Source organism: Python bivittatus, unplaced genomic scaffold (genome assembly GCF_059951505.1).
Source record: "Python bivittatus isolate LINGU-HERP-01145 unplaced genomic scaffold, Pbiv_v1 ctg000530_np1212, whole genome shotgun sequence".
NCBI lineage: Eukaryota > Metazoa > Chordata > Lepidosauria > Squamata > Pythonidae > Python > Python bivittatus.
In genome coordinates, this window is record NW_028277085.1 from 6,326,855 (window position 1) to 6,343,952 (window position 17,098).

At 41.9% G+C, this 17,098-nt stretch overlaps 1 protein-coding gene across 2 annotated transcripts in view; it reads left to right on the plus strand.

Moving 5' to 3' along the window:
* The first annotated feature begins 7,630 nt into the window (after positions 1-7,630).
* TRIP4 (thyroid hormone receptor interactor 4) overlaps positions 7,631-17,098 on the plus strand; it is a 33,215-nt gene continuing 23,747 nt past the window's right edge. For both annotated transcript variants that reach the window (XM_088148487.1, XM_007426765.4), the window contains exons 1-9: positions 7,631-7,755; positions 8,655-8,821; positions 9,859-9,995; positions 10,793-11,020; positions 11,788-11,866; positions 13,500-13,629; positions 14,528-14,743; positions 15,512-15,635; positions 16,324-16,511. In XM_088148487.1, coding sequence (XP_088004613.1) covers positions 7,649-7,755; positions 8,655-8,821; positions 9,859-9,995; positions 10,793-11,020; positions 11,788-11,866; positions 13,500-13,629; positions 14,528-14,743; positions 15,512-15,635; positions 16,324-16,511 — 1,376 coding nt within the window. In that variant the 5' untranslated portion in view covers positions 7,631-7,648. The remainder of the gene's footprint in view (positions 7,756-8,654; positions 8,822-9,858; positions 9,996-10,792; positions 11,021-11,787; positions 11,867-13,499; positions 13,630-14,527; positions 14,744-15,511; positions 15,636-16,323; positions 16,512-17,098) is intronic.

Genomic DNA, 17,098 nt, shown 5'->3' on the forward strand with positions numbered 1-17,098 from the left:
CTATTTTGTGTAGTATCTAATATTTGGTGGGAAAATTTATTTGATTCTGGGGGTAGGTACCCATCAACCTTCTCCCCCCCTCCATGCATTTCTTTTCATGCTAAGTCAGCAGCTGTCACCACATCCTTTGTTACCAAAATGCAGTGTTTAACTATGTCCTCTGTGAAGAAGCATTTCCTGTAGCCAGACACAGGTTAGATTTGCTAGTGTAACCTAGCTTCAGAATGCTATTGAAGCTTGCTTTATGCCTGAATATTAAAGGGCTAGTACATTGGTTCAGAGCAATGGATAAACCTAGGCCTCAACAAACTAGTTTTGGCAAACTAGTAACAGTACTGTTATTACAGTTATAAGATGAAGAAGGCAGCACTGGAGACCCACCACAGAAAGCAGATGGACTTGTGGGTGAAAGGACCACATTGATAAAGTAGACAAACATCAAAGACTTGTCAAGCAAAACCATGCTAACCACTGATGTAGACATGTTGGAAATGCGATATGGCATGTCCCAGGTGGGTTAAGAAGAAGAGCTAATTGGGAATCAGGCATGGAAGGTGCTTGAGAAAAGTGATCAGTCAAAAAAAGAAATGACCCTAGTAATCTGGATCCATGGGAAATAAAGGTCTGGACTGTGGGCCAAGTTTTTAGAAGGTTTCCATCACTGCTTGAACCATCCTCTCAGTGTGCTAATTTGCATCTCTGCTGTATTCAGTGGGGCTCTTAATAAAACTGGTCACTCAACTAAGAATTTTCAACTTAGGAAAAGTCTTAATTTCCTGCTCTTATTCTAATAGTTTATCTTCTCTGCAATTGTTTCCTTGCTTCAGTAAAAGAGGAAGTTCAGTACAGTGTTACTGAATCCTAGTGCTTTCCATGTTCTTGAAACCAACGAGAGAAATGAAAGCGGCAGGAACTTCCTGATGCTCAATTTTTAAAAGTTATACTTGTGTTTACACTTGATGGCAAAGGCTTCCACTGCTTTTTCCGTAACAGTATGCTGGTCATTGCAATAAACTGGTTCTGGGAACAAATTACAAAATGTCTATGTTGGTTTGACCATGTCAGTTTGGGGAAAACACACTTCAGCAAGGGTGATCTAAGTCACTGGGTTGCCCATTCCAATAAGTATTGATAAGCCCAACACAAAAAAATAGACAATTGCAAGTCTGTTCGGATTTTCTTAAAGAAGAATCCTAACAATGTAAGCTTGGAAGGTTTCCCCAGAAATTCCCAACACCACAGCTCCATTAACTGATCCTGAATTCTACCATTATGAAAAGAGAAGCCCCATGTTGAAGCTATGTCTGCACAAGATGCCTGCTGGCTCACCCAATTAACCTAATTTTCTGGCTTTGCAAGACTTATGACACACATTAAACAAATTAATTGCACAGGCTGCATTTATACAACACATCAGGCTAAAATGCAGGTGCCTAGCTTGTAGTGCAGAATGGTATGTGGACAGAGATATAGCTTAAAAATAAATCAAAGGCCAAAAAAAAAAAAAATCTGCAATGAGCAATATCAACCCAGGTGCTAAGGCAGGACGTGTTTCTCACAATCCTCACAATTTGAGAGCCTTGGAGACTGGCACTCAGATTCACATTTAGCTATTCCACTGCCACAAACTCTGTATAAAATATAGATCCTTGGAACTTTTCTTTACCTCCCCCTATTATGAGAACTGTTTATTCCTTCTGCTTATTATTTTTTTCCTAATTATCTATCTGCTAGTGGGCCACTTGCAGATTTTATTAGTTCTTCTGGCTGTGGTTGGACTTGGGTATAACTAGGAAAGTGCTGATGGACCCATGGAAAAATTCTAGGTCAGAGTTTGAGTAAACATTCAGCCTTGTCTTTCAGCTTGTGTAACAGAGTGGAGATGTGTGTCCTTGAAGCAGGAATGCAGGAGGTCAGCAATCTACAGACAGGCCTCTTCCAGGCATAAACAATGGAATAGTGTCATGAAAGGGGAGATGTGTAATATTCACAGTGCATGGACTCACAACTCTCTTTAAAAAAGAGACTTCTTCCTTGAGGAAAACTATAAATGAATTATTTTCTGAGAGGAGGAGGAGGAGAAGAATTTGATGCTACAAAGTTTTATTGGTTTGGGCCTTAAGACATGAAGCAAGTTTTAGTTGGTATGAAGATGGGTAGCCAGCTAGATTGCAGAAAGGTTGGGATGGTTTTAGAAGGGGCTGGGTTTGTGAAAAGAGAATAAGGAGGTCTACTTACATATTCCATATTCCTCTCTGGTTCTTTTGACTTTGGGGTTGTGTGTGTGTGTGTTTGCTCCTTTTTCTCTTTTTTAGATTCATGGAGAAAGTAATTGGTTTCAATTAAGATTTTCTTTTGGCAACCCATATTGTTGCTTTCAGCCATTATGAACTGTGATGCAGCTCTAATATCAATGTTATTTTTATATAATCCTCCTTCCCAAAGGAGCCATATACATACATACATACATACATACACACACACACACACACACACACACACACATACTAGTAGGGTCCAACAGGGATATGTTTTGGAGTCAGTATTATTCAACATTTTTATGAATGATCTGGATAACAGGATTAATGTGCTGGTTATCAAGTTTGTGGATGACACAAAAATTGGGCAGTCCTTCCAACACCTAGGATGACAGAATGAGTTTGTAGCCTAATCTGGACTAGTTGGAAGACAGGTGAGAGGAATAAGATGTCCTTCAAGAAGGGAGAAATGTAAGGTATTACATCATGGCTTGGAGGAGGACTTGGGTCTCACGTTCAGCTTACCAACAAGCTGAATGTGAGACAGCAGTGGCAGCCAGCAGCTTCAAGGGCAAATGCAGTTCTGAGTTGTGTTAGAAGAAGCAATGTATCAAAGACATGTGAGTATCCCCCTCTGCTCTGCATTGATGAGAACATGCCTGGAGTACTACAGATTCTAGTTGCTACAATTACAGAAGTACTGCCAGGTTAGAACAGCTTCAGAGGAATACAAGAAGATCATACAGCAATTTGAGGGCATGCCTCATACAGACAGGCTGAAGGAACTTGGGATGTTCAATCTGGAGAAAAGAACACTGGGGGAGACAATCTCAGTGTTCAGGTACATAAAATTATGCCATAAGGAAAGATGTTCAGAAACTATTTTCCACCAGAAACTAGGACCAGGAATAATAGATATAAGTGACATCTATCTAAATTTCATTTAAATATACAGAGAAACTTCCTGACATTAAGTTCTGTACAACAGTGGAACAGTCTACCCGTGGAGATTGTGGGTTCTCCATCTCTGAAGGTTTTTGAGAAAAGGCTGGACAGCTGCCTCCCATAGATTATTTAATTGTTTTTTCCTGAATATTGCAGAGGGTTGGACTAGATGATCCTTGGGATCCTATCCAACTCCACTCTTCTGGGATGTTCTGACTCAATAAAACAATTAAAAAAAAAGATAAAACAATCAAGAATAAAAGTCCTATCCAGAGACAAGAAGTCAATAAAAAAGCAAGAATGATGAAAACAAAGACCATTCTTTCAAGGGGACTCATTTACGAATGCTTGGGCAACAAGTAGGCTTTCAGTTACTACTGAAAACAGTTCAGGAAGAGGAACAATCACCTTCAATACCCTTTGCTTTCTAGATTGGACTACGGATAGCTGCCTCGACTTCTGAACGAAGCCCAGCATTTTAACTATTGGAGTAGGCAACCTCCTTCTGAAGGATTTCAAGCAAACTGCATTTGGTGATTTCAAAGTTAGGCTCTTGGCATAGGCAAAGAAGATAAGATATTTTTTTCAGGGGCGCAGTGCAACATTCTTCCTCACTTCCTGCAGAGTACAGGAACAGTTGCTTCAGAGGAGTCCTGAAACAGCATGAAGGTAAGAACTTGGGAGTGAAACTCTTGGTTTGTCTTCTTTTTGATTTCTTTCCAGTTCTTTTTTAGCTGTGTTTTCTTTGATTCTTCTCCAGATGGATTCAAGTTTCAAGGATACAAGCTCCTGCAAGTTTCTTTGTTTCTAAATCCCTTTCCTGTGCTCAGTTTTGCCTTCCTGCTGCACTTTCATATGCTTTCTCTCATAAGCTCAGATCCTTATATTTTGGGTCAGACCCTTGTTCAGCTGTATGTGCATTAATATTTATGGAGGAGTGGGATCCAGAAAGGCAGGATTTTTTTTTTTTTTTTTGGTGGGGGCAAATAGTGTTCTTGCATCAGGTCACCCAGTTTAGAATAACGATCATGTCCTGTTTTTGAATTCTCAAACAATTGCTAACTCCTTAAAATAAACTTGCTCACAAGATTGATCTGCGGAGTCCCTGGCTCACCAAGCTTTAATCGCCCTGTGTACCAAAACTCGGTTTTATTTGAATAGAAGTGATGTCATTTATTTCAAGTTTATTTTGGAAATAAATGTCCTTTATTCTTTCTGCTTTCATCACCCTGAAACTGATAAGTTTAGAGCTCATATATGGAATTCAGCTGATCTTATATTCACCTCTCTTGTGCATATTGCCATCCCTTCTTATCTGTTCTTTTCTTTGTGATGTAGTACCTCGGGGGAGGGTAGTGTTATATTTTTTCCCCCACTTGGAGGACAAGTTGAACATGAAAGTTCCAAATTTTGTTTAGCAATAGATAATATAGATGTAGTAAACTGTTTCTTTCTAAGAGTTACAGCCACAAAACCCTCCATAATTACTTTCAGAATTATTCTTCAACGGTCATAAGGCATTACCTGCACTTATTTCTCTTGCTTTAGATATTAGTTATCTCTTTTTCTCCCCCACCCTTTTTTACTCTGCCCCAGTATAGGATTCAGTTCTCTCTCTCCAACCTCCCTCTCCCCTTTCCCCTTATCAGAATGGCTCCTGATAAAAAAAGCAGCTAGTTAACCTTTTATTTGCATTCTGACAGAACCACAAAATATCCTATAATCATACATTAAAGTTGGCTTCTAGTGCATCTTAATTTTTTTTAATAATTATATTGAAGGTTTTAATAAACATAGTAAAAACGAATACAAACTAAACTAGAAGGAAAAAAGTGCAGAAAGTGCAGAAGAAGAAAAAGAAAAGGAAAAAAGTAGAAGAAAAAAAAGAAAAAGGCAACAAAGAGAATAATAAAGAAGTGGCTTCCAACCTTCATCACACCAAGCATAAGCTAATGTGGTAACTTTTCACCCTCTTTTAAAGTTACAAATTAAAAAAAACAACACTCTTCTCCCCATAGCCTAACTTTTATCTATACACGAATATCATATTTTCAATCCTTGAAAAGTCCATTAGGAGTTATCAGAAATATCAAACAAATTATTTATCCCTGGTCAAATAGTCCATCTTTATATTCCTTCTTTTTGCTCTGCACAGTCTTGACCTTTAAATCATTCCAGTGGCATCACAGGATTTGATCCTTCATCTCTCTCTGGCATTTAAAAGGGGTCTTCAAAGCTTTCAACTGCCTGGTTTGTAAATCCCATAAAGAGGCATCGTCCAGGATTTCTTGCTGCAGCTGTTCCATGTCCAGATCCTTTTCTTGATTGGTCTTTTGTATTCCCATTTTAGTCATCTCAATGTTGTTGTCTTCCATGCCTTCAAACTTTATAATGTCTATGTCAGGTAAAAAATTTAAGTAGTTTTTTCTCATCATTTTCTAAAAGTTTATCCACTGAAATCTGTATCCTTTCTGAGATATTATTAATATCAATTAATTAATATTAGTTATTAATATCTCAGTCATTCTATTGACTCAGTCATTGGTTATTAATATTATTTAATTAATATTAATTAGTTATTAATATCTCAGTCCATTTTTCAAAGGAAAAGTTATAACCAGCTTAGCTATTTTAACTCTTTTCTGCCTGGTCCTCTAGTGACCATTTGCAACCTTCATCAAGCCTCAGTTCCTAATGTGGGTTTAGTTCCGTTTCAGTCATTTCTGAAGTATTATTTAATTATATACTTGTTTCCCAAATCTTATAGAAAAAATAACCACTATTCCAAATCTCTCTGATCTCCCAATCTGTTTACAACTTTCTTAAATCAAAATCCTTTTCTGCTTTTTGCCAATTGGATATTATTTAAAATTCTTACGTCTCTGTTTAAAATTTCTTAAATCCAAAGAAGGTAAAACTAACCAGGTGTCAAATTAAGCTCACCATTTTGAAGGTCTCTAATATCTATACAGTGGTTAAACTGAACATTTCCGAATGTGATCAGAAAGTGAATTCTGCTTAATAAGGCTTATTGTCCTTATTAAAGGCTCCGCCACTGCTGAGATCAAAGATGTCATCTCCCTTGGTTCCTGGCACTCAAACCTGCAGGAGACCACTGTTCTACAGTCTCCCTGTGAAGAGCTGCCATTCAGAACATGGTGGGCAATGTCCCATTCTCTCGTTCTCTGGAAAGATTTGAAGGACCGGTCTACTCGCTGGTCCTTCATTCTTGACAGCAGTTGTCGTCTCTGGTTGTTTACAGACGTCTTCAGTCAGCCATGACTCACACTGGAAGTCCCTAGTCCATCTTAATTTCTGATGGTTAACATGGACAGAAGCATTTCCACAGGAATGTTACAAGGAATCAAAAATCTTGTTAGGGGGATAAACCAAGCTAAAGTGTATTTTAAGGAACCCTTTTTACTCTGGTCAAACCTCTAGAAATATCAAGAACACATCATGCTAAATCATGATTTCTTTAATGATAGTTCACTGAACAATCTGCTAAGCCATAAATTATGCTCTAGAGCAGAATATGTGGTAGCACATATTCAGCCCAATCCAAGCAAACCACATTATGGCTTAGGGTGTTCTGTGAACTGGTTTAATGAACCATGGTTTCTTGAATTATCCCAATTGTCTGGATTTGCAAAACACATTAAACCGTAAGCCAGCCACTTACACCAGAGTTACATAACATTTCAGATTGCAGCCCTAATATGTGATTTGTTAAGTTGCACAAACCTAACCATTGCAGAGCAACTAAAAATGCAGAGGGTGGCCATAGTTATGAGCAAGGTACAGCCTTTCCTCTACCATCTTATGCATTCAGAGAATTTTATTTACAGGCCCAACTATGAGTTACTCAACTGGGTTTTGGGGGCCAGCACGACGCTTAGGCCAACATAGGATTAGCCAGTGCGTTGTGCCCACCCAGCCAATGTAGTGTCTGGATCAGCAAGTGGTGCCCCAGGCCAGGAATGCAGTCAACCATGGTTCAGTTAACCTTGAGTCTGCATGTTGTAAATCCATCTATGTGGTCGCTAGGAATTGAAAACGACTTGATGGCCTATTATCAATGAATCAATCGTATGTTGTGCCAACTCAGTCACTGCCTAGGCTAAAATGGTGACGGTTCAGTCCATCCCCAAACACAACTCAGCTCTCCTTTTCACACTCTCAGTGAAGTTGGTCGCGTTGCGTAGCGTGTCTGTCTCTCTTGCTTGCTTCAGGACCAAGCAGGAACCAGAACCTGAATCTCCCCAGCAGCCTCGCTCCGCCGCATTGGGCCCCTTGCTCTTAGAACCCTCTAACCACAGCCCCCTTGTGGTTAGCAGCGGAACTAGAGATACGCAGCCGTCGTTGTCCAGACGGCGCCTTTGCGCGTTGCCCCGGAGCCTTGCCGGCTTTTCGTGGATGTGCACCCGTTTTCTTCTTCCCCCGTCATGAAGGCGTCGCTGCCAGAGGCGGAGATGGCGACGGCGCTCGTGTCGTGGTGCATTGGGCAGCTGCGCGGCAGCTTTGGGCTGGATGTCAGCGAGGAGATCATCCAGTGAGCTGGGGGGTCGGGGGCAAAAGGGAAGCGGCGCAGAGCCGGCGCTCTCCCGCGACGCAACCTTGCCACGGGCTCCCCTCTTCGCCTGCCTCGGGATGGCGCCGCGTGGGTGGCCCCTTGGCCTGCCCGCTTTCCGTTTGGCTGCCTTTGGCCGTGGCAGGCCAAGAGCGCCAGTTGCTATATCGAGGGTATCGCTTTTTCCCTTGGACAACAGGCAGAAATGCAACAGGTGTGGGGAGTGGAAGAAGCCGGCCCAGCCCTTGAGCCCAGTGAGGTGACAGTCTTGGGCAACTGATGCTGGGGGCCGTGAGACAGGACCACTGCATTCATGCAACCCATTAAACCCTTGTTTGCAGCTCGGGATGTTGCGTGAATCCAGGCGTTACAAGTAAATATAATGGTTACCGTTATAATGGCAAACCATGATGTATGGCTTCATGTGCAACGTGAATGTGACCTGCCCTTGCTGTCTAACATACCTGGTCCTCTTTGGTGTGGTGGAGAATGCTGTCCTATGGCCAACGTGTGACACTAAATTGCCCCTTTGACCCATTTCTATATTAGAAACAGGAAGTAGCTTGCTGATGTGGGGCAGCAAATATCTTGAAGGGGACCCTAGCAGCAAAGTCAAGGCCAGTGTTTCTCAACCTTGGCAACTTAAGACATGTGGACTTCAACTCCCAGAATTCCAGGTCATCGTTTCAGAGATATTTCCTTACCTAAATAGAGACACAGAATGACCAAAGGCAAAAAAGTGGTGGGAGTGTGAGCATCTTAAGACTTGCTGCTGGCTTCCCCATTGACTTTGCTTGTGGGAAACTGGCAGGGAACATCAGAAATCTCCCTCCCTCCCTTCCTTCTGTATTATTTTATATTATTATTCTGTATCTTTTTAGATATATTTTGTCTATTAATGATGAGGAAGAGATTCGAGAGTATGTCACTGACTTAATCCAAGGGAAAGATGGCAAAAAGAAGTACTTTGTAGATGAGCTCGTAGCCAGGTGGAAACAGTCCTGTTCTACAACTTCTGATCCTTTGCAGCTGTATCAGAAAAAGGATGGTAAGTCAGAGCAGAAAATGAGATGAAAAGCTGTTCAAGAATCAAGAGGACATTAGAAATCATTGAGTAAAGAGGACATTACTAAATCATTGTTAGATTAGCTCCAACCAATAGAACACTCTAGCCCTTTGCTACCATCTACCGGTAGCAAACTGAATTCTTGTAGACCTGGTCTGATAGCTCTGCCTAAATGCAGTGTAGCTAAAATATGGCCATCCAGAGCTTGCTGAATTACAGCAATCAACATTCCTTACAATTAAGATTAGTTGGGTTGCAGTTGTATGGAAGCTACAGTTCAGCAGTATCCAGAGGACCTGCCCCTGGCCTAACCAAAGAAAGCTGCACGTTACATGAAAAGGTGCTTCTTTCTAAGAATGCAGTAATTTGGTCAGCCTTCCCTAGACTGAACTAATTATGAGACTGAAAAAAAAACAGGCATGTCTATGCTGCTTTCACTTTTTCCTTTAATATCTAGGAATATGCAGTGATGTGACATAGTTGTACATTGGCCAGTGATTTATGGAGGGTAGCAAAAAATCTGTACAACAGTCTCATGTCATGCTGTTTTTTTGTTTAGACCAGGGGTCCCTAAACTCTTCGGCTCACAGACCCCTTCATGAAGTTTCAGATTGTTCATCAACCCCGAAACATTTATTATTTGAAAATAATTTGATAATACTACTTTAATAGTACTACTACTACTGTGAAGAATAAGAATAGAGACAATTCAAGGCCGCTCTCACTGGTGGCTGACTATCCAATGCTGTCTCACCACTAGCCACCTCACCTTCAGGACTAGGGACTGGCGTGGAACTCTACAGAGACCTCAAAATATTAATTGATTCTGATCGACCTTTCATCATTTATCAACCACCTGTTGACCCCCAGACATTTATCAGCTCTTTTGATAGACTCACTAACCCTTGGGGTTGATACAGACCACTTTGGGGAACCCTAATTTAGATATTTGCAGAGGGGTGGGGAAGGAATCTGGACTAATAGCAGCTTCTGCTAAGTTTTTCCTGTTCTGTTCTTAGATACTTTGGATATTCCTCGGCCAGGAGACCAGACAAAGAGAGGAAGGCATAAAGGGAGAAATAAACAGGAAACACCTATTTATGTTGAAGCCAGTCAGCCTGTAGAGAAAGTAAAAACACCACTTGATTTAGCCAAGGTAGGTACATTTGGTATCCACTGTTATTAGAACACATTCATTGTGGAATACTTTTTACATTTAAGAATAAATCTAATCTTTCAGAATCAATGAGAAGGATTGTTGATTATAATTTTTCACTTAGTGCTTTTAAAGGTGCCCTTGCGTGTCATGGTGAATAACAAGACCCTGCCTTAATCCAAATATCACAAAACCCTAGTTGAAGGAGTGATTAAAATTATTTTTCATAAATACAGAATAATTAATGTTTATCCATTATCTTGTTGCAGTGCCATACTTGGCTGAGAATTCTGGGGATTAGAGTCAGTCTGTCTGGAGAGAGACATTGTAGGAGAGGCTGTTTGGGGCCGTGATCTTGGCTGCAGATAATTTAATATCTTACTGGAATGTTTGTCAAAAAAAATCTAGGACGTTTTCACATGAATAACTCCACTGAAAGGATGAATGGGCTACTGTTTCAAAACAGTGGTAATTCTCAGGTGATATTATATTGGTGGGTGCTCAGTTTTGTATTCTAAGGGTTTTCTTTGGAATGTAACAGAACCAAATTCACAGGTTTCTTTTTATTTTGGAGTGGGGTTAGTGGTAATACTATTATTCCTTACATCAAACAAAACAGTGAGAGACACTGTTTTAACATACACTCAGGCTATCTCTGTATACCTTGCTGTAACTGTGAAAATGGGTAACTAATCCCAGTTCAGGAGGTTCTTGTTGTATGTACTCTTGTGGTACATCTATTCTCTGGTGTGTTTTCATCTCTTCGTTTTATCCTTCTTTCTCCACCTTCATAACAGGTCCAGGAGGTCCCCAGAGGTAGCAGCTCCTCTTCCTCCAAGAAGAAGGCAAAATATGTCAATTTGTATACCAAAGAAGGTCAGGACAAGCTGGCCGTCATGATTCCAGGGCGTCATTCCTGTGAATGCCTTGCCCAGAAGCACAAACTCATCAACAACTGTTTGATGTGCGGGCGCATCGTCTGCGAACAAGAAGGGTCTGGGCCTTGCTTGTTCTGTGGAACTCTGGTATGCTAAAATGTCCTGTTTTGGTTTTCTTTCTTTGAAAGAATTGTTCCATTGTTTGACTTTGAATCTAAACAATGGCTACAAGATCCAGAGTGCAAAAATGCAGATGGCTGCTAGATGGCAACAGATAGAGACAGAAAAGCATCACTCTGCTGTCTTTTAGTGGTTGTCCAATTTTTGGCAGCCCAGATCTGGGACTGACAACGGTCTCAGCGTTTTACTTTTAAGCCAGGAACTTTTCAGGCTAGCACATTGATTGCAACAGCATGAAAACAGCAAGTAATAAGGGAGGACGAGGAAAGTTTTTTTGAGGAGAAACCTCTTTAAAGAGGTAATTGATATTTTAAATACCTGTTTAACACTGAGAAGAAAGGAATGCCTATCATAGCACAAAATCCCCTTTGCCTGCAGCAAAAGTTCCCACTGTAAGCCACCAGCCAGATACACTTGTGAAAAATAGAGAATGTATTCTTAACTAGAATGGCTACATACTACTGAGTTACAAAACAGGCAGGAAAAGTGTCTAGAACAGAACCAAAGGGCATATTAAATTCTCACCCTGGCACTTTGTTGTTTTTAATTTGCTTTGAACATATTTTAATTAAAAATGCTTTCATATCAAATATGGATGAAGTTACAGTTTTGAGAGGAATCTTTACAGTGAACAAATGATGCACATGCAACAAGAAGAAAAGATACTTCCTTAGTGTTATGCCCTGTACTTGGAAGATCTTAAGTTCAGTCTGATGCCTCTTCTTCTATCGTAGGTGTGCACCAAAGAAGAACAGGATGTCCTGCAACGGGATTCCAACAAGAGCCAAAAGCTGCTAAAGAAACTTCTGGGTGGTTGGTATTTTATCAAGGACTATTTCTACAGGTAGTCCTTCCTTAACGATGGTAATTGGGACCAGAATTTCTGTCGCTAAGCAAAGTGGTCATAAAGTGTGATGTCATGTGACTGTGCTACTTAGCAACAGCAATCCTGGCAGTCCCTGGTAGCCGTTGTTAAGTGAGGACCTCATATGATCACAATTTCTCACTTCCTGCTGGCTTCCTCATTGAGTTTGCTTGTGGGAAGCTGGCAAGGAAGGTTGCAAATTATGATCACATGATGCAGGGACACTGTGACTGTCGGAAATCCAGGCAGGGTGCTGACCACCTGGATCACAATTACATGACTGCAAGGATGCTTCAGTGGCTGGAACTTCAAGGACCAGTTGTAAGTACCACTCGTTCAGTGCCGTTGTAAGTTTGAACGGTCGCTGAACAAGTGGCCGTTAAAAAAGGATGACCAGTATATCTAACCTTGTTACAGGGCGGGTCGGAATTATTCGATTCCCTTGAAAAATTTGAAGGATGCTATACTGATTCAATATGAGTAATCTTTTTTGATGGTTATTACAAGTATCCGATCGATTGTTTTCAGCTCAGCTGATGCCAGGTAATCTTGGTTGAGTTGGGCATTATATTCTATTTTTCGGTGACCAACAAGCCCACAAGGCTTGAAGTGAGCTTTTTTTAAAAAACGTTATTTAACAATGATACAGTGTATACAGATATACAAAGATAGATAGATAGATAGATAGATAGATAGATAGATAGATAGATAGATAGATAGATAATTTCCCTCTTTTAGAAGTACATCAACAGTATTCTATGTTTATTTTGTTGTTATTTAACAATAATTGTTATAATTATTATTTTATTTTATTTAAAACAAAGGTACAGTGGTACCTCAGGTTACGAACTTAATTCATTCCGTGACTCTGGTCACAGCCCGAATTGGTTGCAACCCAAAGCAAATTTCCCCATAAGGTTCAATGTAATTACCGTTAATCCGTTCTGGCGTGGAGGACAGGGAGGCTGCTATTGCTTGGAGGGAGAGTCCCCCTCCCTACGACCACGTGTCAGGGGTGGAAAAATGGCCGCGGACTACGTGTCAGGGGCGGAAAATGGCCGCGGACCATGTGTCGGGCGGAAAAATGGCCGCGGACCACGTGTCAGGGGTGGAAAATGGCCGCGGACCACGTGTCAGGGGCGGAAAATGGCCGCGGACCATGTGTCAGGGGTGGAAAATGGCCGCGGACCACGTGTCAGGGGCGGAAAATGGCCGCGGACCGTGTCACGGGAGGGAAAATGGCCGCGTATCCTGTTTGTACCCTGAGGCAGAGTTCGCAAACCGAAGCAAAATTTTGCGGCCGGAGCTGGTCGTAACCTGAAAAGTTCGTTAACCGAAGCGTTCGTAACCCGAGGTTCCACTGTATATTTTCCAAAAATATTATCTATGAATCGACAGGTAAATTTTTGAATGTAATGCCAAAATCTCCATTATGTTATTGTTTATAAATGTTAAGGGAAACAAACACCCTTAAAAATAATATGGGTAAATAATTAACTTTCCCTTTCCTTTCCCTTTCCTTTCTGACTTTCCCTTTCTTTGTACTGAAATGAGCTTTTTTTGGGGGGGGGGTTCTCTCAGGTGCTGAAAATTCTGGAAAGATGGACCTAAGTGACAAAGATTTACTCCGGCATCAGGAAGTTCGAATTAAATCAGGTCTGGAAATGGCTGTGAAGCACAAAGATAAGCTGCTAGAGTATGACCAAACAAGGTATGTGGGAGAGTAATGTGGAAAAGGATGAATAGACCAACATTCCCCAGCTGAGGGCCCCCAAAACGTGTTGGACGTTGACTCCCTGATTTCCTGGCCCGCATAGTTGAGGCACCTGGTGGGCATCAAGGCGGCTAGTCTTGATGGAAATTGTGCCGGAAGGATTCACACCTACCGTTTCCATCCTCGGCCACCGAGCTTTGCTTTTGCATTTCCTATTTAAAGCAGCCACACAAGCACAGATGCTTCAGTTTTAACTCAGCAGGTTGCCTTTGATGGAAAAGCTGGAGGAGCTTCCCTGAAGAGAAGAGAAGCCTGCTGGGCGAATCATTAACAGTGAGAATCTGTGCTGGCTGGACTTGCCTTTTGGCAGGAGAACTCCAGCCGGGTGACGGGGTTTGTTAGAAGTGCTCAGGTACCTGAACCGAAGAAAAGAAAATACTTCTCGCTGTCAGCCCTGGCCCTGTTATTGGTCCATTATGGGTAAAATCTACTGCGCTTTGACTAGTCTTAAACATGAAAAGGGACAGCCATTGGTTCTGTTTCAGTGCCCAAGATAGGGATATTTACTCAATATTTCTATTTGCCCAATATAATCCCTTTGCTTTGGGTGCTGGAAAAGTTCTTCATGGAGGGCTCCAGTGAAAAGTTGGAGAGCCCTCATGTATCAAATCTGTGTTTGAAGTAGCCGTGGTCTGTTAGAAGAACACCTATTTTACATTCTGAAGGCCCCAATTTTAATCTCAGTTAAAGGGGTTGAGTAACAAGCGATGGGAAACCCCCCTGGGGAGATGCTGCCATTCAGAATACATAACACTGTAGAGGCCAAAATGGACCAGATGCTGACATGGTGCTCCTGGGAGTAATGGTGCTGCCCCTCTTCCATTCGGTTTGCCAGTGTGAGACGGACTCAAGTGATCGACGACGAGTCTGATTACTTTGCTACTGACTCCAACCAATGGCTGTCAAAGCAGGAGAGGCAGGTGCTGGAGAAGAGAGCGAAGGAGCTGCGTGAGCTGCGGCATGCCTCTCGGCTGTCCAGGAAGATCACCATTGACTTTGCTGGTCGGCAGATCCGGGAGGAACATGACAACCTGGCGGAATATCACAGCAAGTGAGGATCCTGGTGCAATGGCGGGGGGTGGTCGACTCAAGATCATGGTAGCAATAGGCAAGCCCTTCTGGAAATGGCGGATGCTCTTTGGGTGGGAGTGGGTGTGTTGGGAGGGGCTTAGCTTTTTTCCCCTGCTCCTCCTCCACTCCATGCATGCATGCATGCATTCATTCATTCATTCATTCATTCATGGATCCTGTTTAAGCATCCATGAATGGGTCTTCTGTGAAAGACTTTCTGAAGAATGTATGCCGAAAGGAAGGACTTGTGGCCCTCCAGATAGTGCTAAGCTATAGTTTTCTGCATCTCTCCCCGCTGGTCTGGGCCGGTAGAGATTGGTATTTCAGCAGCAGGTGGAAGCCTTCCTAATTTACAGCACACTTACATCTCTTTTACGTTCTGCAATGTCACAGTGAACTATGCAGACAACAAAGACTACACTCCTGCATTTGTAATAGGAAAAGATCAGCTGCCATGATGGATTTTTCTCTTTTATTAATTCATTCTGTTCAGGCAGGATAGTGAGCTTCCATAAAAGCTCCTGAGGGTTGTGGAAAGGCAAACTCAAAGTCTTAAGAGGGTTACTACTGACTTGCTAACCAAGGTAATTGAGGATAATATTAAATTATTGAATAAAGGTATTCTCAGTATATGCAACTCATTAAGAACATGTTTGCAAGAGAAGGGCATTTTAGGCTGTAGCTCTAGATATGAAGAGTGAAGAGAATATCACGGGAGTAAAGGCAAACTGGTTGGTTGTCTTTGCAGATTGGATGAAACAGTTGAAGCTATCAACAGCGGCACTTTGATCAAGGCAACGCAAAATCCAGACAGGAAAGTTGAAGAATTGGGAGTCTTGGTGAATCCACACATTCTCCAGCCAGCTCCTATGGTCAGCGTTCTTTCTTTTTCTTGCCTCCCCTAACCCCCCCCCCCAACAATCTAATATCTGCTTTTTCAGGAATAGATTTTGGAGATCATCATCCTGGGATTAGGATATTTTTTGTCCATAAAACATTTTTTCCGACCTATTTCTTTGGGCATCACCAACCTGTTGGCAGGGCTCACAAGTCATGCTAAGCTATAGCTGGTTGAATAAACCTCAGTGTCTGGGTTCACGTATCACACTGAGCCACAAATGCTAGTGGCAGGGTTTGCACAGTGTGCTTAGCTAAAACCAAGCAAGCCATATTGGGTGTGAAACCAATCAGAAGAGACATTTAACCTTTTGACGTTCTCCTTGGGTCCGTGTGTTGCATCTTAGTATAGTGTTTCTAGATCATTTTCCCACTGTAGTTCAACCAGAGAACACAAACGTAGATGGACTGTTTCAAGAGTGTCGTACTGGCAACCAGTCTCTTGTTTTCATGGCTAATTAGGTACCTTTAAGCCCCCCACAACAACTTTTGTTCTTTCTGCTCAGTTCGGCGACAGTAGTGAACACCAATGACATTTAAGCACAAGTCAAAAAGCTTATGCTTTCTGCTCCTATCTTTTCATTTTACAATTCTGGTTTAAGTATAAAAATGTTAGCTTTCTGTAATGTCTTGGTTTTTGTTCTCTTTTAAATTATATTGAAGTGGGTGGACCAGGCTGGTTTGCTCCCACACCGGAAAATGGACTTTTCTGCAGAGAGTGGCAAATACACGGATTTGGAAAGAGGTCGCTTACGGATTCAGGATCGAGAGATACAGGAGATTTCAGATGACGGCTGGTGTCTGAGCCTGCATCAGCCCTGGGCCTCCTTGCTGGTCAAAGGGATCAAGAGGTAAGCAGAGATCTGTCACCAGGAGCACTTTGAGTCTGGGTTCACGCATTACACAAAACCATGGTTTGCTTTATCCAAGATTTGTTTGAGTAAGCTTCTGGGGCAGGATTCGTACAACATTAAGCCATAAATGTGGTTTACCAACTGTAATTGCCAGTGTCTTACAACACGCTAAGCATAAGCCAAAGAAACCACTTTATGGCATAACATGTGAACCCACTCAGGTATGTTTTCTTTGGGGAAGTTGGGAGGCTGTAGTGAAGTAACTGCTGGATCTGCGTAGCACTGTTGTGTGGACAGAGAAGTTCCATTATTGTTTCAAGCTAAATCCTACATGTTTTCCCTCCGCTGGTTTCTGCTGCAGATGGGCCACTTGTGTGATGCTAGGTTTGCCCAACCACTATTGGAAATCAGGTCACTGCCATTTTAGAGGCTCACAAGCTTTAGAAAAAACCTGTTGGTGTTTCTTTAATTGGAGCTGCCTCCAATTGACTTAATAGGCTGTAGCTGCTTTCTTCTCATGTTTGCGAAGTGCGTGTGTTTCTCTTCTTCCCTCTGTGGCTTGTAAGCCCTCGGGATTGCCCTAA